Here is a 24,998-nt window from a genome sequence, read left to right on the forward strand (position 1 = left end):
CGTCCTCAACAGGACCTCCGTGGCTGATCTGCGGGTCAAATTTGGCCCCTGCGGTCAGGGCTGAGGAACTCGGGCCCAGCCGGAGCCGGCAGATCCGTGGCCGGAGCCAACTGCCGAGGCCGACTTAGTGGGCCGGTATCTCGGCTCCCTGGTGGCCAAGGTACCATTTGACTCCTCTCGGGGTCATGACCTCTGTTGGCCTGGCAAATCGGATAAACCACCAAGGCCCTTGAATCAAGGGTGCCGGAAAATCGGTGGTGGGCCTGTACAATAATGGAATCATCGAATGAGGTTGAGTTAAGAATGAGAGTACATGGCAGCACTGCTGGGAAGAGGATGTGAAAGATGTGACTGGCTCATGTATTTGACAACAGTGGGGAAAAGGCTATCATATAACCATATAACCATATAACAATTACAGCACGGCCATCAGCCCTACAAGTCCATGCCGAACAACTTTTTTTCCCCTTTGTCCCACCTGCCTGCACTCATACCATAACCCTCCATTCCCTTCTCATCCATATGCCTATCCAATTTATTTTTAAATGATACCAATGAACCTGCCTCCACCACTTCCACTGGAAGCTCATTCCACACCGCTACCACTCTCTGAGTAAAGAAGTTCCCCCTCATATTACCCCTAAACTTCTGTCCCTTAATTCTGAAGTCATGTCCTCTTGTTTGAATCTTCCCTATTCTCAAAGGGAAAAGCTTGTCCACATCAACTCTGTCTATCCCTCTCATCATTTTAAAGACCTCTATCAAGTCCCCCCTTAACCTTCTGCGCTCCAGAGAATAAAGACCTAACTATTCAACCTATCTCTGTAACTTAGTTGTTGAAACCCAGGCAACATTCTAGTAAATCTCCTCTGTACTCTCTCTATTTTGTTGACATCCTTCCTATAATTGGGCGACCAAAATTGTACACCATACTCCAGATTTGGTCTCACCAATGCCTTGTACAATTTTAACATTACATCCCAGCTTCAATACTCAATGCTCTGATTTATAAAGGCTAGCATACCAAAAGCTTTCTTTACCACCCTATCTATATGAGATTCCACCTTCAAGGAACTATGCACGGTTATACCCAGATCCCTCTGTTCAACTGTATTCTTCAATTCCCTACCATTTACCATGTACGTCCTATTTTGATTTGTCCTGCCAAGGTGTAGCACCTCACATTTATCAGCATTAATCTCCATCTGCCATCTTTCAGCCTATTTTTCCAAATGGCTTAAATCACTCTGTAGACTTTGGAAATCCTCTTCATTATCCACAACACCCCCTATCTTGGTATCATCTGCATACTTACTAATCCAATTTACCACACCTTCATCCAGATCATTGATGTACATGACAAACAACAAAGGACCCAACACAGATCCCTGAGGCATCCCACTAGTCACCTGCCTCCAACCCGGTAAACAGCCATCCACCTTTACCCTCTGGCTTCTCCCATTCAGCCACTGTTGAATCCATCTTGCTATTCCTGCATTTATAACCAACAGTTGAACCTTCTTAACCAACCTTCCATGAGGAACCTTGTCAAAGGCCTTACTAAAGTCCATGTAGACAACATCCACTGCTTTACCCTCATCAATTTCCCTAGTAACCTCTTCAAAAAATTCAAGAAGATTAGTCAAACATGACCTTCCAGGCACAAATCCATGTTGACTGTTCCTAATCAGACCCTGTTTATCTAGATGCTTAAATATATTATCTCTAAGTATCTTTTCCATTAATTTGCCCACCACTGAAGTCAAACTAACAGGTCTATAATTGCTAGGTTTACTCTTAGAACCCTTTTTAAACAATGGAACAACATGCGCAGTATGCCAATCCCCGGGGACTATTCCCGTTTCTAATGACATTTGAAATATTTCTGTCATAGCCCCGGCTATTTCTACACTAACTTCCCTCAATGTCCTAGGGAATATCCTGTCAGGACCTGGAGACTTATCCACTTATCCGCTATCCTTAAATAACTCGCTGTAGTATTTAAAGAAATTGACAGACTAATTCTAAACCACTGACAGTGGTAAACCACTTAAGGGATTGAACAGGCTAGATGCAGGAAATAGTTCCTGATGTTGGAGGAGTCCAGAACCAGGGATCACCATTTAAGAATAAGGGGTAAGCCATTTAGAACTGAGTTGAGGAAAACTTTTTCACCCAGAGAGTTGTGAATCTCTGCCACAGAGGGCAGTGGAGGCAAATTCACTGGATGTTTTTAAGAGAGAGCTAGATACAGCACTTAGGGTTAACGGAATCAAGGGATATGGGAAGAAAGCAGGAACTGGGTACTGATTTTGGATGATCAGCCCTGATCATATTGAATGGCGGTGTTGGCTCGAGGGACCTAATGGCCTACTCCTGCACCTATTTTCTATGTTTCCACAATATGAAACATCTTTCTCCCTCTCTACTTTCATCAGAACATACTTTAAGAAGGTCCCAAGAATTCAAAGCAAGAATGTAACATGGTTATGTAAGCTAGTGGTGCATGTAATAGCACAAATATTTAACTGGAGGTATGCATTTGCCCAAATCCCTTTACTAATATTAAAACCTAAACTTAGTTCTTTTTTTATAACACATATAGGACTTGGAGGACGGGATCTTGAGGGGTGATCTAACAGAGGTGTATAAAATAATGAGGTAAATAGATAGGATGGATGTACAGAGTATTTTATGTAGGATAGAGGAATCAAGAACTAACGTTCTTAGGCTTTAGCTGAGAGGGGCAAGATTTAATAATAACCTGAAGGGCAACGTTTTCACTCAGAAGATGGTGGTGATATGGAATGAGCTGCCAGAGAAGGTAGTTGAGGCAGGTAGTGTAACAGCACTTAAAATACACTTGGATGGATACATAGACTCACTTCAATGGGGCATCTTGTTCAACATGGACGAGTTGGGATAAAGGGCCTATTTCCATGCTGTATGTTGCTATGAATCTGTGACGTATGCCATAAGTGATGTGAGAAAGATACTTCTTTAAAACAGTGAATGGTCAGCATTTGGAATTGATTATCAATGGTAGGAGAGGAGGCAGATTCAATTTATTTAAAAGAGCACTGGGTAAATAACTGGGGAGGAGGTAGGGCTGTGTCGAACTGGAGTATTCTCACATTGTGCTGGCAGGGATTTAATGGGTTTAATTGCCTCCTTTCATGTGATTCTATGATGCATGCTGTCAAGCGATATTTCTAGCAAAAAAAGACACAAAATGCTGGAATAACTCAGCGGGCTAGGCAGCATCTCTGGAGAACATGGATAGGTGACGTCTCAGGTCGGGACCCTTCTCAGTCAAAGGACCCGAAACGTCACCTCTCCATGTTACCCACGGATGCTGCCTGACTCGCTGAGTTACTCCAGTACTTTTGTGTCTTTTTTTTTGGTAAACCAGCATCTGCAGTTCCTTGTTCCCTGGGGGGTCTGCTCATCAACATTGATTATTCAAAGAAGTTAATCTCAATAAAGTGAGCACTGGGTAATGCAAAGGAGGTGGGAAATTAAAAAGGTCAGTAAAAGGAATTACAGGGAGTGTGAAAGGTGAGCTACCAATAAATAGTTTTTGTTTGTAAAACTGGGCTAGGCATAATTGCACCTATTTTACCGTTAAAATTATACATAATGATTGACACTAATTCATCAGTTTAAAGCTTAAGTATTAAATGGCTGTAGCTGTTTTCAGATAGATTTTTTTCACAAAAACATTCTCTTTTGTTTCGTGAATATTTTATTTTGTTTAACAGGAAGGATCCTAATTTTCCCTCTAATGGGCATGTTAAAAACTAGAGGGCATAGCTTCTTGGAGGTGACAGGGCCAAAGTTTAAAGGAGATGTGCGGGACAATTTTATTTTACACAGAGAGTGGTTATGTTGCCTGTAACCCACTGCCAGGGATGGTGGTGGAGGCAGAAATAATAGTGGCACTAAGAGGCTTTTAGATAGGTGCAAGAATAGGTGAGGAATGGAGGGACGTGGATCACATTCAATCGGCATAGATTTGGTTATCTTGGCATCATGTTCGGCAAGCACATTGTGAGCAGAAGGGTCTGTTCCTGTTCTGCACTGCTCTGCCCTTCAATTTTTTTTTATCATTACAAGCGTTCTTTGGGGAATTTCTTAAGAGAAGTGCATCACGTACCTCAAATCCGCCAATCAGCAAAAGAGCACTGATTTTATGTAGGCGTATCTGTTCAGCGATAGCCTTCAGGTTGTTAACAGGAAGGGTGCTGTCAGGACAGGCAAAAAGATATGTCAGAGACGGTGGTAACTGATGCACAGTCAGCTGCAACAACAAACACTAGAGATGCAATTCTCCAAGGAGAGATGTCTCCTTTTGGAGGTTGTAAAAACTGAATTTGCATATGCTGCCAGGTATGTAGAGTATGTGGTTCGGCTATTTAAAACATGTCCAAAATAAATCCAATGCTGGCTGAGCAGCCAGGTTCCTGCCAGTCCTAATGCTACTACTCCTGTCACCTTGTCACCCACCCACACCACCTACCGCCATCGGGAATGGAGGTGAGGAGGAATTTCCTTAGCTAGAGGGTGATGAATCTGTGGAATCCTTTGCCGTAGACGGCGGTGGAAGCCAAGCCATTGGGTATGTTCAAAGCGGAAGTTGATGGGTTCTTGATTAGTACGGGCATCAAAGGTTACAGAGAGAAGACAGGAAAATGGGATTAGGAGGCAGAGATCAGCCACGATCGAATGGCGAAGCAGACTCGATGGGCCGAATGGCCTATAATTCTGCTCCTAGGTCTTATGGTCCTGAACCATGTTCAGGTGTGGCTCTCATTGGAATCCATCTGATGGTGAACAACTGGGTTCCCTGCTGCAGCTCAATGGTTACGGGACGTATGAGAAGTTAGTCGGTGCGTAGATAGATCCAAACAACACATTAGGCTTGATCCCAAAGACGGGCCAAGTGCAGTTCCAGGTAACCTTATCTCCACAAAGCAATAAAAACAGGTACTCATAAATAAGGTGGCACTGATGAAAGGGCATTGATCTAAAATGTAGTCTAGAAACTGGATTTTATTGCACTAGATTTTTCAGTGTTTTATGACAAATTATTTACCTTCGGGTAAATTGGGACTTGTAATACAGCACCTGTACTTACCGTTTGGTACCCAAGAGGGAACCACCTTGGCCCGTCCATCCCCCAACATCGCCCCATTTAATTTCTTTGATCTGAGGGAGGAAAGGAAGAATTATATTAATACAGAGATATTAATATACATTAATTATATTAATAAGCAAACATATAGATGCTGGAATCCTGCGCAAAAAAAAACCCCACAAAGTGATGGAGTATCTCTGGAGTGTGTCTGGTAGCATCTGTGGTGGGAATAAAGAGAGGGGATGAAACCTTCTTCAAAGGAGGGGACGGAGGAGGAGAACTTCCTCAAAGGGTCCCAATCCAAAACGTTGTCTGTCCACACCTCCCACAGATGATGCCTGGCCCGCAGAGTTCCTCCAGTACTTTGTCTTTTTTAATATATGTTATAATAGATTCTGAGTGTGTTTCAAAACCATTGGCCATTGACTGCTAATGTTGCGGTTCCATATTTTCATTGTTACATCTTCAAAGTGCCAGGTAATATGACGTAGCTGCAGGCCACCACGTTGATATCAGTCTCTGCTGCTCAGAAACCAGTCATCCTTTGCATGGACGTAGCCATGTGATGAAGAGGTTATATGTAGGGAGGAACTACAGATGACGGTTTACACCAAAGATAGACACAAAACACAGGAGTAACTCAGCGGACCAGGCAGCATCTCTGGACAAAAGGAATAGGTGATGTTTCGGGTCGAGACCCTTCTTCGGGTGGCTCTCGACCCGAAGCGTCACCTAGTCCTTCTCTCCAGAGATGCTGCCTGATGAAGGGGTTACTTGGCTTCCACTTCATATTTAGCTGGACTGTCTATGGGGACTCATTTGGACAAATTTCAAACATGTAACATTGAAAATCATGTTTTCCAAAAGATTATCACAATAATGACCATTTCCGGATTGGTGTATCTCACTTGAAAAACTTGATGGGAGTATTTTGCTGTGGTGACTCCATCCTTGTAACCTGACACGATGTCCATAACATTCACTGTAACTAATTACCCAGAACACACCTCCGCTGCTTTGACCGACCCTTCCCTATGCTAAATTCAGGTGCCTGTTTTGTCAGATGCCTTCCAACCTCCGAGTAATGTCAGTTGAATTTTCCAAGTGCTGCCTTTGGGAAAACATCATTGCCTGTGCAAATAGACACAAAATGCTGGAGTAACTCAGCCGGTCAGGCATTATCTCTGGAAAAACGAAATAGGTGACATTTCGGGTTGAGACCCTTTTCAGACCGAGCATCAGGGGGGAGGGAAACTAGAGGCGTGAGACAATGCCGCTCGGTTGTAAGCTGCCTATGAGGTGCTGTTCCTCCAATTTGCGTGTGGCCTTACTCAGTATGAGAATGGGAAGGGGAGTTAAAATGAGATCCGGGAGATTGCATCGGCCAAGCGTACGTGTTTGAGACATCTTTGGATGACCTTTTGGTCAGAGTCTTCTGTTCCTTCCCTTGGAAGTCTGCAAGATGCGCAGGTCACTTGCATACATTCTTGTCCACAAACCATCTGCAAAATAGGTGGCACAGCGGCACAGCGGTAGAGTTGCTGTCTTATAACTTTAGAGACCGGGCATCGATTTTAACTACAGGTGCTGTCCGTATGGAGTTTGTACATTCTCCCCGTGACCTGCGTGGTATTTTTCCGGGTGCTCCGGTTTCCTCCCATACTCAAAGACGTACAGGTTTGTAGGCTAATTGGCTTGGTGTAATTGTAAATTGTTCCTAGTGTGCGTAGATTAGCATCAATTCAATTCAATTCAACTTTAATGTCATCGCACAAATACAAGTATGAGTACAACGAAATGCAGTTTTGCGTCAGTCCGTAGTAGTTGTGCATAAAGAAATTAAAAAAAAATAGAAAGAGAGATGATACAGAATAATCAAAAAATACAGAATAATTAAACAATGGGGACGGAGGGACCGGAGAAATCTATCGGCGGGACTCCGAGTTCAGCAATGTGATTGTATTATTGTAGAAGCTGTTCCTCATCCTACTAGTACGTGACCTGAGGCTCCTGTACCGCCTACTTGATGGGAGGAGGGCAAACAGTTCATGGTTGGGGTGTGAGGGGTCTTTGATGATCTTCCCAGCCCGTCTCAGACACCGTTTTCGGTGGAGGGCATCCATGGCAGGGAGCGGGGCACCGATGATGTGCCGCGCGGTTTTCACCACCCGTTGTAGTGGCTTCCTGTCCGCAGCAGTGCAGCTGCTGTACCATACCGTGAAGCAGGTGGTCAGGATACTCTCTATGGTACAGCGGTAAAAGTTGGTCAGGATCTGGGGGGACAGGTGGGCTGAAGGGCCTTTTTCCATGCTGTATCTCTAAACTAAACTAAATAAATTAAACTAAACCGTTCTCCAACATATCAAAGAAAACCCAAAACCCTTCCTACATTCAGACCATCTGTGATCCCACCTGATTCCATGAACTCCAAGTTCCTATTGGGTTAATTGAACACTCAGGACTAAGTTTTCCACACAGAGGGTGGTGATGACGTGGAACGTGTTGCTTGAGGAAATGGTAAAGGCTGCAATCAGTCTGAAGAAGGATCCCGACCTAAAACGCCACCTATCCATGTTTCACTGAACACCTTCGCTCAGTCCGCCTGGACCTACCTGATCTCCCTGTTGCCAAACACTTTACTTCTCCTTCCCATTCCCACACTGACCTTTCTGTCCTAGGCCTCCTCCATTGTCAGAGTGAGGCTAAATGCAAATTGGAGGAACAGCATCTCATATTTCGCTTGGGCAGCTTACAACCCAGCGGTATGACTATTGATTTCTCTAACTTCAAGTTACCCCTGCATTTCCTCTAGTTCCATCCCACCCCACCCAAGTCACACCAACTGTGCAAACAGCTAACAATGGCCTGTTTCCTTTATCATCGTTACTTTTTTGCATATCTTTCATTCATTGTTCTTTATCTCTCTACATCATTGTCTATGTATCTCTCGTTTCCCTTTCCCGTGACGTTCAGTCTGAAGAAGGGTCATGCATTCCTTCTCTCCAGAGAGGCTGCCTGTCCTGCTTCGGTTTTAACCAGCATCTACACCTATCCATGCTCTACTGGGATGTGGCCTGACCCACTGAGTTAGTCCAGCATTTTGTGTCCACCCATCGATTGGTAATGCCTTGGATTCATTGTATAAGTGTACACAAACAAGTGGGAAGCTCACCTGCCCATTCATAAAGCCATCAAACCCATCGGTGACTGCTAACATTTTGTGACCTTCAGAGATGCCAAGTCTCACTGCAGATCGAACAGCCGCATTCATACCAGCTGCTGGAGCACCCACATTGAGGACGGCCACACTGAATGGGGTCTGCACGTAAAGGGAAGGAATAAGAGAGGGCATTGTCAACACTGTTCACCATGCAACATGATGGAAAAAAACGACGTAGAAAAATTTGACTTTGTGGTGTACGAGTAAGCAGTCTACTTGATATCAGATCTCACTTTTACTTCTCTGAATTGAACTGAATTGAATACTTTATTGTCAAATATGTAAAGTCACGGCAATATTCTTTGCTTACATTACTCGCCAAGGTATGCAAATAGTCGCCTATAAAGGGCGCTTACAAAGTTACTAATTCACCCCGCCCCACGCCAGGCCCCCTTTGTTCTCCCCCATCCTCCCTCACAGTAGTCCCCCTACGTCAGGTCCCCATTGTTCTTCCCCCTCTCTCGCGGTGGTCAGTCCATGCCGGGTCCTCCATTGCCCATCATCCTCCATTCCACCATTATCACCAGGTCGAAAGAGAGGAAGAATTATAAAAGTTTTTTTTAAAAATTGACTTCTGTGTCATTCTGAAGGTCACTGCAACATGGACTTACAGGAGGAGGAAGTGCTGAGATTTTCATATGTGACAATGCCTTGTAAACATTTAAATTGTTTTCAAAACTCCTGCAGGCAGAAACAAGAAAACAAAATAAGGAAAAAATGCATTGCTATTTTGAATGTGTTGAAAGGAACTGCAAATCGCTGGTTTAAACCGAAGATAAGATAAGACACAGTGAATCAGTGGTTCAGGCAGCATCTCTGGAGAAAAGGTGATGTTTCGGGTCGAGACTCTTCTCCAGACCCGAAACGTTGTCTATTCCTTTTCTTCAGACTGTCTGACTTGCTGAGTTACTCCAGCTTTTTGTGTGTATCTTTACTATTTTTAATCTCAGATTTGAAAGACCGGAAAACTAATTTAGCAGTAAATTACTAGAGGACACACAATTCAAAAAAGGTAAGACGAATTTCACTGTACCTTAATGGATACATGTGACAATAAACTTGAATGAATGTAATTAATAGCAAGGTAATTAAGATAAGACAATTACAGAGATGTTGAGGAGACAAAAAAAAACATTCACCCAAGTGCCAAGTCAGTAATGAGGGTTTGGAGCTCACCAACTCAAGTAGAAGCTTTCATCACATCTAAAGTATACATGGATTTACACTCTGAGAGCCACAAACTACCAGGTTAAAGAGTGGCAGATACAATTAGTTTGAATAATCATAGGTCAATCTAGAAGTTATGTGCCAAAGACTTTGGACTTTAAATATTTATGATTCCAATGCAGACTTTAAGATTAATCAGATTTGAAAATAGGTTTAGTTTAGTTTAGAGATACAGCGTGAAAACAGGCCACCGAGTCCACGCCAACCAGCGATCACCATGCATTAACACCATCCTACACATGCTAGCGGCAATTTTACATTTATATCAAGCCAATTAGCCACTTAGCCAATTAGCCGATAAATCCGTATGTCATTGGAGTGTGGGAGGAAACTGAAGATCCATGAGAACTGAGAAAACACACACAGGTCATGGGGAGAGCATACAAATTCTGTACAGTGTAGTCAGGATCGAACCTGTGTCTCTGGTGCTGTAAGGCTAAGGTTATCAAGGAAAACAGCGGGAGATAAATCCGTTAGAAATATAGGCAGAGAAATGGCAGATGGGTTTAATCTGGACGATTGTGATCAAATATGAGATATCGGGAATACTAATATACAGAGGTATGTTGGAGTTCGTCCTCTGGTCTCTGTGTGGTAAAGAAGGCATATAGTATACTTGGCGTTACCACCAGGGGGCGTCCTACGATGGCTGCCTCGCCAACGGTCTGTCTCGTCTTTTCCCTTCTTTGTGTTTTTAGTTTCTTGTTAAATGTATGTTTTAGTTTATCTTTAGTTTTGTATTATGTGGGGGGTGGTGGGGGTAGTGGGGGAAACACCAGTTATCTCTTTCCTTGACGGAGATGCAACTTTTTCTGTGTCGTATTCCCGTCTGCACTGTGGCCTAACATTGTGGTGCTGGTGGCCTCTTGCTGGGACCTCGGAGCTCCAACCACGGGAACGTGCAGACTTTAACAACGTGAGCCGGCTACCCCCTTTCCCAGGGATCGACCTCGGAGCTCCAACCACGGGAACCTGCGGACTTTAACAACGTGGAGCTCGCGGTCCCTGGTTCGAGACCGACTTCGGGAGCTCCATGCCGCGGGAGCTTCAACCGTCCCGACGAGGGAGCTTCGACCAACCCCGACGCGAGAGCTTCGATAGCCGGCTGCGGGAGCTTCAATCAGTCTGACTACGGATGGTTGGACTCCCCCCACCGTGGGAGAAAAAAAGGAAAGAAGATAAGACTTTATTGCCTTCCAACACAGTAGGGAATGTGGAGGAGCCGCTGTGGTGGATGTTTTAAGTCAAAACATTTTTGAACTGTGTCTTGTTGATTTTTTGGTATGACTGTATGGCAAACCAAATTCCTCGTATGTAGCAAAACATACTTAGCTAATAAATTACGATTAGGATTATGAGTGCAAGCGGCAGGAAGTCATGTTGTAGCTACATCAACCTTTGGTTAGGTCACATTTAGGGTATTGCGTGCAATTCTGGTTGCTGTTTTTCAGGAAGGATGTGGAAGCTTTGGTTAAGATGCAGAAGAAGTTTGTCAGGATGTTGAGCAAAAGGCAAACTGCTCAGCGGGTCAGCGTCATCTGTGGAGGGAAAAGGACAGACGATGTTTGGTGTCTGGACTCTCCTGTAGACAAGGGCCTTTACCTAATACATCTGACCATGTCCTTCCACAGATGCAGACTGACTTGCTGAGATCCTCCAGCAACTTATTTTCTGCTCAAGATTCCAGCATCTGCAGTCTCTTGTGCCATCAGGATGTTGCCTAGATTAGAAGATATTCGCTATAAAAGGTAGTTGGACAAATTGGGTTTGTTTTTCAGAGGCTGATGAGCAACCTGATAATAGTGTATGTAATTATGAGATGCACTGATAGGGAAGATAGAGTTTTCATTCCAAATACTAGAGGACCTTTCATTTCACTGCACATCTCGTATGTGTATGTGACAAATAAACTTGACTTGAACTTGACTTGACTAAAATGAAAAGGGAAAAGTTGCACCAAGCGGCGTATGCCTAGAAAGAGCTATGAGAGGAGGTGATGGAAGCGTATACAATGACAATGCTTAGGAGACATTTAAACGGGCACGTGGCAGGTAGGGATGTAATGGGCCTGTCCCACTTGGCGACTCTTTAGGCAACTGCCGGCGACTGTTATAGTCGTAGCAGTTTGCCGAAAAACCGGCGACAACCTACGTCATCCTGGTGACAACCTACGACAGCGCCTACATCAGGAGAAGTCAAGCCTCGTTCATTGCCATCAAACCCACTACTGCCGATTTTTTTTTTTCAACATGCTGAAAATTTAGCGGCGACCAGAAAGACGCTACGACTTTTTGCGTGACCCCCGGCAACCACCGGCGAACATGTGGCGACAAACTAGTCGCTTGTAGTTGCCTAAAAAATCGCCTAAGTGGGACAGGCCCATAAGGATGCAAACCACGTGCAGGCAGATGGGATTCATTTAAATTGGCATCATGGTGGGCATGAACATTGTGGGCTAAAGGTCCTGTCCCTGTGCTGTACTGTTCTATGATCTGTGTTCACTGTTAAGTCCAGAGGTATGCAATGTCTCTGGTCAGAAGATTCTTCAACCCTACATTGCTTTTCGAGGTAAAACCAGAGAGATCTCTGTGGAAGGGGGATGGGGACATAAAGCCACTGGCAAGTGGACGCTCAGGATCAACCCTATAGCTTCGCGAGAAGTGCTCCATAAATCTGGTCACCAGTGTGAGTCTATACAGGAGAACAATAAAAGAGAAGCTGCCTGAACATCTCCCGCATCTTCTGTTTGGTTCCTGGATTTTCAGCCTCCGCCATACTTTGAGAAAGGGTTGAAAAGGCACATTGGTAGCCAAAAACACATAATCTCCGAGACATGCTGGAGGCCAGATACTGACATATCTGTCCACCTGCGCCATTAATAGTGAAAGGATGTGGAGAGGATGTTTCCACTCGTGGGAGAGTCTAGGACCAGGGGTCATAGGACCAGGGGTCATAGACTAGGAATAAAATGAAGTTCCTTTAGAAAGGAGATGAGGAGGAATTTCTTGAGTCAGAGGGTGGTGAATCTGTGGAATTCTTTGCCCCTGAAGGCTGTGGAGGCCGGCGATGGTAATTTTAAGGCAGAGATAGATAGATTCTTGATTAGTACGGTTCAGGGGTTATGGTGAGAAGGCAGGAGAATGGGGTTAAGAGGGAAAGAGATCTGCCATGATTAAATGGCAGAGTGGACGATGGGGTGAATGGCCTAATTCTGCATCCTATCACTTATGAACTAATTAACATGAACTTATTAATGGAAGCAATGACATGGCGAGGAGAGCAACCTGATGTGCTTCATATCTTGGCCCTCAGCTCGACACCAGTGTGCAGCTGTAAAGCAAGGCAATTAAATGGGATATCTGACCTGTGTTTCTTCATCATTTATCTTCATAATTTTTTGATACGTTGTCATGTTTAATGTGTTTTCACAAAATGTATTCACTTTAAATGCATTTGGTTGAAATGCATTTTAGTGCTTTTGCACTACGGTTTTAATTATCAGTGCTATTTAAAAATAGTTTGGAAAAACTATGTTAGACAGACTGTGATCATTCAAGGAATGTGCCTCACAATGTTATGTGCCCTGGACTGATCAGCCCAGACAATGGGCCATTTTCAGGACAATCTGCCCCAGACTGCAGGAGGAAGGAAATGTCCCGTGGCACAAACCATTGTCCAGTATCTCTCTCAGTGACACTGCAAGCAACCTCATGACCGATATCATTCAGACAGCCGACAAAAGAGACAGAAGAAACAGAGAGAGGAAATCCCTGGGAACCCAGCTGTCCTGCTGCCAGGAATGCGTTTAAAAAATCTAATTAATGTGTTCTTGTCTACGTAGGTTTAACATTTAAACTGGTAATTAGTTTTTGTCATACGACAGAAACAAACCAAGTTGGCACGGTGGCGCAGCGGTAGAGTCGCTGCCTTACAGCTCTTGCAGCGCCGGAGACCCAGGTTCGATCCTGACTACAGGTGCTGTCTGTACGGAGTTTGTACGTTCTCCCCGTGACCGCGTGGGTTTTCTCCGAGATCTTCCGTTTCCTCCCACACTCCAAAGATGTACAGGTATGTAGGCTAATTGGCTTGGTAAATGTAAATTGTCCCTAGTGTGTGTAGGGTAGGGTTCATGTGCAGGGATCGATGGGCAGTGCAGATTCGGTGGGCCGAAGGGCCTCTGTCCGCACTGTATCTCCAAACGAGACTAAGTCCACGCCGACCCTCACCCACCTATTTTCACTAATCCTACATTCATTATTTTATTTTTAGTTTTTAAGATACAGCGCGGAACAGGCCCTTTGGCTCACCGAGCCCACACCGACCAGCAATTCCCGCACACTTACACTATGCTACACACTGTAGGGCCAATTTTACATTTATACCAAGCCAATTAACCCCAAAGCTGTACGTATTTGGAGTGTGGGAGGAAACCGAAGTTCTTGGAGAAATCCCACGCAGGCCACGGGGAGAATGTACACACTCCGTACAGACAGCACCTATAGTCGGGATCGTACACGGGCCTCTGGCGCTGTAAGGCAGTTGCTCTTACCTAAAAACCTCCCTAATACTAGGGTGTTCGAAGGTCAGCGTGTACTCGGTGGACTGAAGCCTGTATTGAAAGTGCTGTATCTTTCAATCTATTCACCCATACAAAACAGCATTTAGTTCTTGAACCAGATGACATAAAACTTCGAGAGGAATGTATGCTACATCTTCATTCCCTTGTCTGTCCGTGCAGATGATGGACGTAGTGTAAGATCATGTGCACTGATAAAACGTAGCATGGACGCAGAACTGCACATTTGACAAGATGCACTAGCTGATTGTAAAGCTGAAGGCAATTGAGTAACATCTCTCTGTCAGCACAAAATCAAAAGCCACCTTACCTGCCCCGCAACTTCACCGCGTCATCAAACCTCTTTTCATCCATCGCCTTCTGAACTCCAATTGTCTGGTCGTAAATTTTTAAAAACAAATAACATTAAACTTGCAAACATCTCTCCATCAATCAAGAATATCACCTTCATTTTCAAGTGGAAATTACATTATATTTTTTTATATTTAATATAAAAATGTATATATTTTTCAATTATCTCCCCATGTTATTGTTTATTTACTGAACTGTTCGAACTCGATTTTAAGTGCTAAATATAAGACAAGATTTTTGTTTAAAATTCCACAAAGTTACACATTCCCCTTTGACAGCTTGTTTATTTAGGGGAAAAAAGATAAGGGGTTTTGCTTTGTTAAAGACCCTGAATATGGGCTAAAAATGTCTCAGCAGTACTGAATTCCAGAGATAAGGGAAAAATTGCCTGTCTCTGACAATCCATCAGCTTTTGCCATTAATTGACTCATAAAACTCAGCAATTGTAGTCTGTTTCACAATTCATCGCGGTGGTATTTGCATTCGGAATCTGTGCTTTATTCATCCAGTAACATGGCTATGAGGCTACTGTATACCCCAAAAGAGCTGCTCGCTGTATTTTTGGGTCATTGATTCCCATTGCTAGAATAGATCTACAGCTGAGAACAATGGTTGATGGAGATAGACACAAGGGCGGTCCCGTATGGGACAAACCAATTTAGCCCAATATACGAGTTGTCCCGGCTAATACGGGACAGTTGTCAACCCAAGCTGCCACTGCTTGGTCCCAGCTGCATGCTACACAATTGACCCGACTTCAGTACTCACCATCTGTACGCACTCCATTAAGGGAAGTCGGACGGCCTGGTTCCCAGACAGCGACACAACGCAGGCCGGGGTTTCGGGTGACGCTTCCAGCAAGGCAAGCACGGCCTCTATTCCCATTCTGCTGCCCTATAGAGCACAGAACAAACATGACAGCAAGAACCACGTTGAAATGATGGACTTATACATCGGTGAGACCAAACGCAGACTGGGCGATCGTTTCGCAGAACACCACCGGTTGCTGGAGACTTTAATCCTCCTTCCCATTCCTACACAGACCTTTCAGTCCTTAGTCTCCTCCATTGTCAATGTGAGGCTAAACACAAATTGGAGGAACAGCATCTCATATATCGCGCTTGCGCAGCTTACAGCCCAGTGGTATAAATATTGATTTCTCTCACTTCAGGTAGCCCCGACATTTCCTCTCTCTCTATCCCTCCCCCACCCAAGTTGCACTAGCTTCTCGTTTTCACCCAACAAATGGCTTACAATGGCCTGTTTCCTTTAGCATCGTTACTTTTTTGCTTATCTTTCACTCATTGGTCTTTATCTCTCTACATCATCGTCTATATCTCTCGATTCCCTTATAACCAGTCTTAAGAAGAGTCTCGAACCGAAACGTCACCCATTCCTTCTCTCCAGAGATGCTGCCTGTCCCGCTGAGTTACTCCAGCATTTTTGTGTCTATCTTACGTTGAAATTATTATTTTCTCCAAAGAAAGCAAAGATAGCAAAGAAAGCACCCTGCTATCAGCAGCAAGAATGGTTTCATCGGAATGCTGCTATGTACGAGATGAGGCGCTTTACTTACCAGGATTCGGTCGAATGCAGACGGCGTGCCCCCACGTTGAACGTGACCCAGAATGGTCACCCGCGTGTCATAACCCAACCGCTTGACCACAAGCTGTCAGAATTTGTTGCAAAAAAAGAAAATTATCTGTAATAAACTGAAGAAGTGACACTTGACCATGAAGATAACACCTTGCCAAGAGAAGTCACACCTTGCAAAACGCTTGCGGCAAGGCAACAAACCTTTTGATTACTTCCCTCGCCTAAATTGTCTTTAATTTATTATGATAGCAATAAGTTCATTCTTGTAAGAGGGCTTGCAAGAAACATTGCGCGGGTACAAATTAATACCAACAACATTTCCACTTTAAAAGATGTTGGATTGTGAGTAACATTCTGCTACTCACAATCCAGTGATATGAATTTTGATTTCTCTAACTTTAAGTAACCCCTGCCTTCCCTCTCTCCATCCGACCCCCACCCAGGTCGCACCAGCTTCTCGTTCTCACCTAGCAAACTAGTAAAATGGCCTGTTTCCTTTATCACCATTACTTATTTGCATATTTTTCATTCATTTGTTCCATATCTCTCTACATCACCGTGTACATCTCTAGTTTCCAGTTCCCCTGACTACTCTGAAGAAGGGTCTCGACCCGAAACGTCACCCATTCCATCTCTCCAGAGAGGCTGCCTGTCCCACTGAGTTACTCCAGCATTTTGTGTCTATATTCTGCTACAAATTAGTTTTAATCTCCTTTCCCAAAAACTGTTCCCTATGAAAGCTATGCAATGAACTGCAAGAAACATAGAAACATAGAAAATAGGTGCAGGAGTAGGCTATTCGGCCCTTCGAGCCTGCACCGCCATTCAATATGATCATGGCTGATCATCCCACTCAGTATCCTGTTCCTGCCTTCTCTCCATACCCCCTGATCCCTTTAGTCACAAGGGCCACATCTAACTCCCTCTTAAATATAGCCAATGAACTGGCCTCAACTACCTTCTGTGGCAGAGAATTCCAGAGATTCACCACTCTCTGTGTGAAAAAAGTTGTCCTCATCTCGGTCCTAAAAGACTTCCCCCTTATCCTTAAACGATGACCCCTTGTTCTGGACTTCCCCAACATCGGGAACAATCTTCCTGCATCTAGCCAGTCCAACCCCTTAAGAATTTTGTAAGTTTCTATAAGATCCCCCCTCAATCTTCTAAATTCTAGCGAGTACAAGCCGAGTCTATCCAGTCTTTCTTCATATGAAAGTCCTGACATCCCAGGAATCAGTCTGGTGAACTCTGTACTAGAAGTTGCCTTGTGTTGAGTAATGTTCTAATTCTAATACTTAATTGAACCAGATCAAGCAGCATATGCAATATGGTTCAGAAAAGGTGTTCAGTAAAAGTAAGTTTAAACAAATTGCAAAGCAAGCAAGTATACTCAGTGGGTTAGTAATGCTATAAGCAATGCTATCACCAGCGTAACTAAAATTAAACTGCAGCTGCTTAGTCAAGCGTTGCTAAAAGACAGAATGACATAAATCATGCCCGGAAAATATATCAGCCGTCAGAATCTTACTTGTAATCCACAAATATCTCACAATTTTTAACTTAAAGTAGAATCATTATCCTGTTACTCAACTAAACGACCCTTCTACACAGGAAAACTATTCCCTTCCGCAAATGTTACCATGATTTATAACCTTCCAAATGTACCTGCAAATTGACACAGATGGAACTGACATGTTAAGGAGCAAAGTACCCGTAAAAGATTTAGAGTTTCTTACTTAAAACTAAAATGTACAAAAATGAATACCTGGTATAACCTTTGCTTCCAAAATTGATCATTAAAAGTTAATAGCACGGGAAAGCAGAACAAGAGGACATAAGTACACACCTCCAGTATTCGTCCTGCCAGGCCGCATTATATTTCGATTACAAAATCCAGGAAATAAGCATCTCACTGCCTGGAAATTCCAAAAGGATTACTGGGAATGCAAGGGGTACCTACCATGAGGCATTAAAAAAACACGGCTGCCATTTTGCCCACTTTGCAGCCTATGTATCCAATTTTTATTGACGATGGAGAAGGATTCGAGTTGTGCTTGAGATGGCCACGCTACCAGTAATCCCAGTAGAATGGAAACAAGGTGCAGTGAAATGCAGGAAGTGGACAGCCCCCTTCCTCAGCCACCCATGTAATTCCCTGCTGGTGCCTTACTGACCATATCTGACCCACCTCTCCACAATATACCAGGTGGATGTCCAATATGGGAGAGTGATGAAGAGAAGCCACCATTTATTTCCTGTCTCACATTGCTACCAAAATAAATCTTGCTTTGCGTTATATATATTGCATGCAGTGTGCAGTAATGATCAACGATTTCCCTCTTTCGATAAAGGACCTAAGTGTATGCACTGCAGAGCCTATTCATTTTGTCTAATCCATGACATCGCCCACAAACTGGCTGACCAGCGGAAGAGCAGACAAATGCTCCAGAAGATCTCGTTCAAATCAAACGAGACATCAAATTCAAAAAGGAAAGATGTTGTGGCACAGTTTTTGATTAAAATGCTCAAGGATGGGGTGCTGATTTAAAGCAACAGAGGCTGCGATTTGTGAAACCGTATTTCAAAAGCAAGCCGCAGAGGTTAGTGTGGCAATGCAGGAATTGGTCCAAGCAGCACTGTACCACAAGGCCTGTACTCACATCCTTAATCATGTCAGAAGTTATAGGATTGTTGTGACAATCTATTGCCCCTTCCGATATAATTATGATATTCAATCTTTTCTTTCCTGCACGGTTCTGAGAGAGAAAAAAATAAAGATTGCATGAAAAGACACCAAAATACAGGCCATGGAACACAATCTGCTCTGAATAGTTTCCTTCCACAAAATTCTCTTGCATCATGAAGATTCTCCCCCCCCCCCCCCCCCCCCCCCTTTCCCCCCTTTCCCCCCCCCCCCCTCCCTCTCATGACTCCCTCTGTTTCTTCACAGCATGGTTTTAACATGGCCCATTGCTAATTGATAATTTGAGAGTGAAACTATTGGCAGATGATGGGCTCCATGTTTGCCTGCATCTTATCCAGTTACTCACTTCCTTTACAGAATCGGAAGAAATTGCCTTTCCATTTCTGTCAATTGCTCCTTCTGAAATTATGACAATATTCAACCTGACTCCCCTCGAACGGGTCTAGAGAGCACAGAAAGTAATGCTGAATACATTTTACTGGAGCAATAAAGTAGTTAAAGGAATAGACTTTCCGAGCCTGCTCCACTAAACGCCTTTGGTTTGATTCAAGATGTTGACACACGTGGGAAACCTCCGAGGGTGACATAAAAAAAGAAACCAGGAGAGGCAAATTGAAAGGGCTATGAAAGGAGAGGTGTGGCTAATCAGGGATCAAAAAGGAAATTTAGTAATGAAGGTAAAACATAGCTGAGGTACTAAATTAATAATTTACTTTGGTCTTATACCAGGTAGATGCTGTCAGGCTCCCAATCAATTGAGATACTGTTCAGTTTAGATTAGTTTAGTTTACTGTCACGTGTACCGAGGTACAATGAAAAACCTTTGTTGCGTGCTATCCAGTCAACAGAAAGACAATACATGATTACAATCGAGCCATTTACAGTGTGTATAAATACGTGATAAGGGAACACGTTTTGTGCAAGGTAAAGCCAGCAGAGTCCGATCAAGGATAGTCTGAGGGTCACCAAAGAGATAGATTGTAGTTCAGCACTGCTCTCTGGTTGTGGTAGGATGATTCAGTTGCCTGGTAACAGCTGGGATGAAACTGTCCCTGAATCTGGAGGTGTGCGTTTTCACACTTCTGTACCATTTGCCTGATGGGAGACGGGAGAAGAGGAAGTGGTCTAATTGATAAATCATAGAAAGGCAGGCCAAATATAAAATTGATCAATAATCTGAGGGAGGTGAGATGCATCCAAAATAGCTGAGGGAAGAACTTATAATGGCCCTAACCATAATCTTTCAAACATCTACAGATTAATCCTTGAGATTCGGAGAATCGTAAATATTTGAATCGCTGTTCAAAAAAATATGAAGGAGCAGCCCAGGCAGATTAATTTTGGTGAAAGGAAAAGTCTTAGATTTTAAAAATTGGAAATAAAACTAAAAGTACTTGAAAATCTGAAAATTGATAGTGTTTTTTGATGAAGTTACTGTAAGTATAAATGAAGGAACTACAGTTAAGAAGGCATTTGATGAAGGGCCAGAGAATAATCTGGATGGAAGTGTAAAGTGTTTATATAAGGTGTTTGGTACCAGCCCCACTGTTTTCTTTCGTCCTTATTCAAGATTTTGAACTTGCCGTAGAGGAGAAATATTTCCAAATTTGCATTTGGCAAACATTTGCAGGTTTTAATTTCATCCTTTTTGTGATCTGTGTATCACTGATGAGGCAGCTATTTATTGCTTATACTTAATTGCCCTTGAGAGGATGGTGAGACACATTCTTAAACTGTTGCAACCCTTCTGGTGAAGGTACTCCAGTGATGCTGGAGTATCTTCAGGATTCAGCCTCAGTGAAGATGAAGGACCAGAGATATATTTCCAAGATAGGATGATGGATAACTTGGAAGGGAAACTGCAAGGGAAGTGTTGGTCCCATTCACTTGCTTCACTTGTCCTTCTCAATGATGGGGTCACAAGTTTGTGAGGTGTTGTGACAATAATCTGGGTTCGTAAGTGCAATAACACCACAGATAACACACACATCGCAGCAACTGGAGGAAGGGAATGGATGTTAAGGACATGTACAAATCAAGCAGGCAGTTTTGTCCTGAATTGTGTTGAATTTCTTGAGGGTTGTTGGTGCTGCACTCATCTAGGCAAGTTGTCCCCACATGCCTCAAAACTTCCACAATAATCCCCATAGCGAAGAAACCAGTTGTTGCCTGCCTAAATGACTACCGCCCTGTCCCCAATAATAATGAAGTGTTTTGAACGCCTGGTGAAACTCCACATTACTGCCAGCCTCCCCTCATCGTTAGACCCCCTCCAGTTTGCCTATCGCCCCAACCGTTCTACAGAGGATGCCATCTCTACCACGCTGCACACAGTACTCACGCATCTGGAAAACAAAAACACATACGCCAGAATCCTGTACATTGACTTCAGCTCAGCGTTTAACACCATCATCCCACAGAGACGTGTGGAGAAACTAACCCTGCTGGGCCTCAACACCACCCTGTGTCACTGGATCTTGGACTTTCTGACAGAGAGACCGCAGTCAGTCCGTGTTGGCAAGAACACTTCAGGCTCGATCACGCTGAGCACCGGCTCCCCTCAAGGCTGTGTGCTCAGCCTGCTGTTGTTCACACTGCTCACACATGACTGTGCTGCCAGATTTAGGGGCAATAAGATCATAAAATTTGCGGATGACACCACAGTGGTGGGACTCATCAGCGGAGAGGATGAATCAATGTACAGGGAGGAAGTAAAACAACTAGTGGACTGGTGCGGCAAAAATAATCTAGAATTAAATGTTGACAAAACAAAGGAGATGGTTGTCGACTTCAGGAGGGCGCAGCCAAAACATACACCCCTCAACATCAGTGGCACCACGGTGGAGAGAGTAGAGAACATAAAGTTCCTCGGTGTGCAAATTACAGACAGTCTCACCTGGTCCAGGAACACCACTGGGACCGTCAAACGGGCCCATAAGCGACTGCACTTCCTGAGGAAACTCAAACAGGCCTCACTCCCCACCAACATCCTCAGGACTTTCTACAGGGGTACGGTGGAATCTGCACTCACGTACTGCATAAATATGTGGTACTACACCTGCAACTGCTCGGACAGGAAGGCTCTGCAGAGGGTAGTGAGGGGAGCAGAGAGGATCATTGGCGTCTCCCTACCCTCGGTACAAGAACGGTTCCAGAGCCGCTGTCTGAAAAAAGCTCACAGAATTGCTAAGGACAAACTGCACCCACTCCACATACACCTGGATCTCCTGCCATTAGGCAAGAGATATCGCAGCATCAACACCCAGACTACAAGACTGCTAACAGCTTCCTACCACAGGCTGTGAGGCTGCTAAACAGTCACTCTGTACTCACAGTCACTTGATTCTGCGGCTGACACGGACACTTTAATAACTGGCACTGGCCACTTAAATAACTGGTACAGGCCACTCAAATCAGCTGCCCTGGACATTTTAATGATGGTTTTTACTGTATTTTAACGTTGTTGTTTTACCTGCTTTTAACTATTTATACTGTTTCATCAGGGACTGGATTGTTTTTAGTGTTATTTATGTGTGAAATGTTTTGATTTTCATGTGCGATGCTCCGGTATTCCCTGGGAAACGTCTTTTCATTTTGCACTGTACAACTGTTGCTTGCAAGATGACAATAAAGGTTGATTGATTGATTGATTGGAGGGTGTTACATTGCAAGCTCGATCTTTGGCAATTGGAAAGATCTTGGGGTGTCTCGAATGGAGTCACCTGCCACTGGATACCTAGCCTCTAATCTGCTCCTGTGTCCACAATATTTATTTGACTTGTCCACCGCAGTTTCTGGTAAATGTTTTCCAGTTGATGTCTATTGACTCCATTTTCTCAAGAACTTGTTGGGATTCTACTTTAATGTCAAGATGGCCACTCGCACCCCAGCTCAGCATTCAACGTTTTGGATCAAAGATAGACACAAAATGCTGGAGTAACTCAGCAAGTCAGGCAGCATCTCTGGTGAAATGGAATAGGAGACGTTTCGGGTCGAGAACCTTCATCAGATGAGGGGTCTTGACCTGAAACGTCACCTATTCCATTTCTGCAGAGATGCTGCCTGACCTGCGGAGTTACTCCAGCAATTTGTATATATCGTCAGTGTAATCCTTCTAACACGTTCAGCTTTTTGGTCCAAATTTGGCCCGGGTTTATCATGAGGTCAGGGGCCAAGTGGTCCTGACACGATTCAAACTAAACATTAGTGAGTAGCTTTTTATAAGTGCCACTGGACAGCATGTCAAGCAACTTGACATTCCAGAACACACTAATTAACAATGATTAGTCAGATTGCATTCATCCTGTTTTATGTGAATGGGGCATATCTGGGTTATTTTCCATATTATCTGAAGCAATGCAGTGTAGGGGGAACAACTGTGTCAGGATCATAATACTGCAGCTGGGAGTTGATTATTCCAATAGCCTTTGCTGAATCCAGCGTTTAGACCGTTTTGTGATACCATATGGAGTAAATCAAATTCACTAGAGACTGAATTCTGTAATAGTGGGAGTCTCTTGAGCAAACTGAGATAGATCATCCATTTGGCACAGAAGTGGAATAGAGCAAATAAGACAAAAAAGAACTTCAGAAATATAGGAATGGGCTGTGGATTGGGTGGAGACAAGGCCGATGAAATTTATTGCTGACAAATGTGAAATATCTTGGAAGGAAGAATGAGAAACAATCTATCGGACCTCAACAGCACTTTTCTGAAAGGGGCTTAAGAGCAGACATATTTTAGAATATGTGCGGAATATCATTGAAAGTGGCCGAGCAGGTTGAACAAGGGACCCGGAAAGTATTTGTGATCCTGGGCATGATAAGACGAGTACAAAACAAAATGTGTTTCCCAAAACATTGGTTCAATCGCAAATGGAGAATTGTCTACTCATGGTTACCATACTTCAGTAGGAAAATGTTAAGTGCTTGGGAGGGAGTTCAGAAGAGTTATACTTGAATGATTACAGAGATGAGGGCCTTTAGTTATATGAACTGTCTGTAGAACTATATATGACCTTCTTCCATGCCATAACATTTTTATGAATTCTGTGAGATGATTGGATTTTTTTTGTAACATTATTCCAATATCTTGGTAATTTAACAAGGGTGATTCTAACGAGCCAATGTTAGAAAGAACTCAAGGATCTACTTGAAGCCCCGTTGTAAGCCCCCATACCTGATCTATCCCTCTCAGTGTATAAAATCATGAGAGGAATAGATCGGGTAGGCGCACAGTTTCATGCCCAGAGTAGGTGAATCGAGGACCAGAGAATGTAGGTTTAAGGTGAAGGGGAAAAGATTTTATAGGAATCCGAGGGGTGACTTTTTCACACAAAGGGTAGTGGATGTATGGAACAGGCTGCCAGAGGAGGTAGTTGAGGCTGGGACTATTCCAACGTTTAAGAAACAGTCAGACAGGTACATGGATAGGACAGGTGTGGACGATTCCTATTACATCTTTTCCTCTTCACCTTAAAGACCACCAGGGGCGCTGGGGAGATGGCAGCCCTGCCGGCAGGCTGTACGTTTTTCTTTCTTTTTGTTATATTTTAGTGCATTAAAAGTTTGTTTGAATGTTCTTTGGTATGTTTTATATGGGGGAGGGGGGAGGGGATCGGGGGAAACATTTTTTTCTCAAGTTCTTACCTTGCCGGAGATATGATTATTTTTCGGATCACATTCTCCGGGCTCTGCGGCCTACCATAGCCTGAGCTGGAAGCCGCCTCGGACTGTCGTGAGCCGCACCATGGGGGGCGGACTTAACATCGGAGCGGATCCCTTGCCTGGGATCGCTCCCACCGCGACCACCGTGGAACTAACACCATGGGCTTGCAGTCTCGGGTGAGGCTGAGTCAGGAGCTCCAATGCCGCGGAAGGGTCGACCAGCCCCGACGCGAGGTTTGATCGCCCAGTGTGGGGGAGCTGACATTCCCTCTATGCGGGAGCGGATCGCCTTGATGCGGAGGGCCCGAACGCCGCCGGCTACGGGAATCAAGATCATCCCGTCAACGGAGGGCTCGAGGCCCCCGGCCGAGGAAGAACAAAAGGAAGGATGTACTTTATTTCGCCTTCCATCACAGTGAGGAATGTATAGGAGTCACTGTGGTGGATGTTTATGTTAAAATGTGTTTTTGAGTGATTTGGTGCTTTTAATTGTATGACTGACCTGGCCAATGCAAAACAT

The 24,998-nt window shown here is 44.0% G+C and overlaps 1 protein-coding gene across 2 annotated transcripts in view; it reads right to left on the bottom strand.

Annotated features, from left to right (window-relative positions):
- pfkpb (phosphofructokinase, platelet b) overlaps positions 1-24,998 on the bottom strand; it is a 126,188-nt gene that overhangs the window by 39,180 nt on the left and 62,010 nt on the right. For both annotated transcript variants that reach the window (XM_055665340.1, XM_055665345.1), the window contains exons 8-15: positions 18,768-18,863; positions 16,088-16,180; positions 15,280-15,405; positions 14,471-14,535; positions 8,969-9,038; positions 8,310-8,456; positions 5,138-5,208; positions 4,157-4,244 (exon numbers count right to left, since the gene is read on the bottom strand). In XM_055665340.1, coding sequence (XP_055521315.1) covers positions 4,157-4,244; positions 5,138-5,208; positions 8,310-8,456; positions 8,969-9,038; positions 14,471-14,535; positions 15,280-15,405; positions 16,088-16,180; positions 18,768-18,863 — 756 coding nt within the window. The remainder of the gene's footprint in view (positions 1-4,156; positions 4,245-5,137; positions 5,209-8,309; positions 8,457-8,968; positions 9,039-14,470; positions 14,536-15,279; positions 15,406-16,087; positions 16,181-18,767; positions 18,864-24,998) is intronic.

The sequence above is a fragment of the Leucoraja erinacea genome, chromosome 2 (genome assembly GCF_028641065.1).
Source record: "Leucoraja erinacea ecotype New England chromosome 2, Leri_hhj_1, whole genome shotgun sequence".
NCBI classification, from domain to species: domain Eukaryota; kingdom Metazoa; phylum Chordata; class Chondrichthyes; order Rajiformes; family Rajidae; genus Leucoraja; species Leucoraja erinaceus.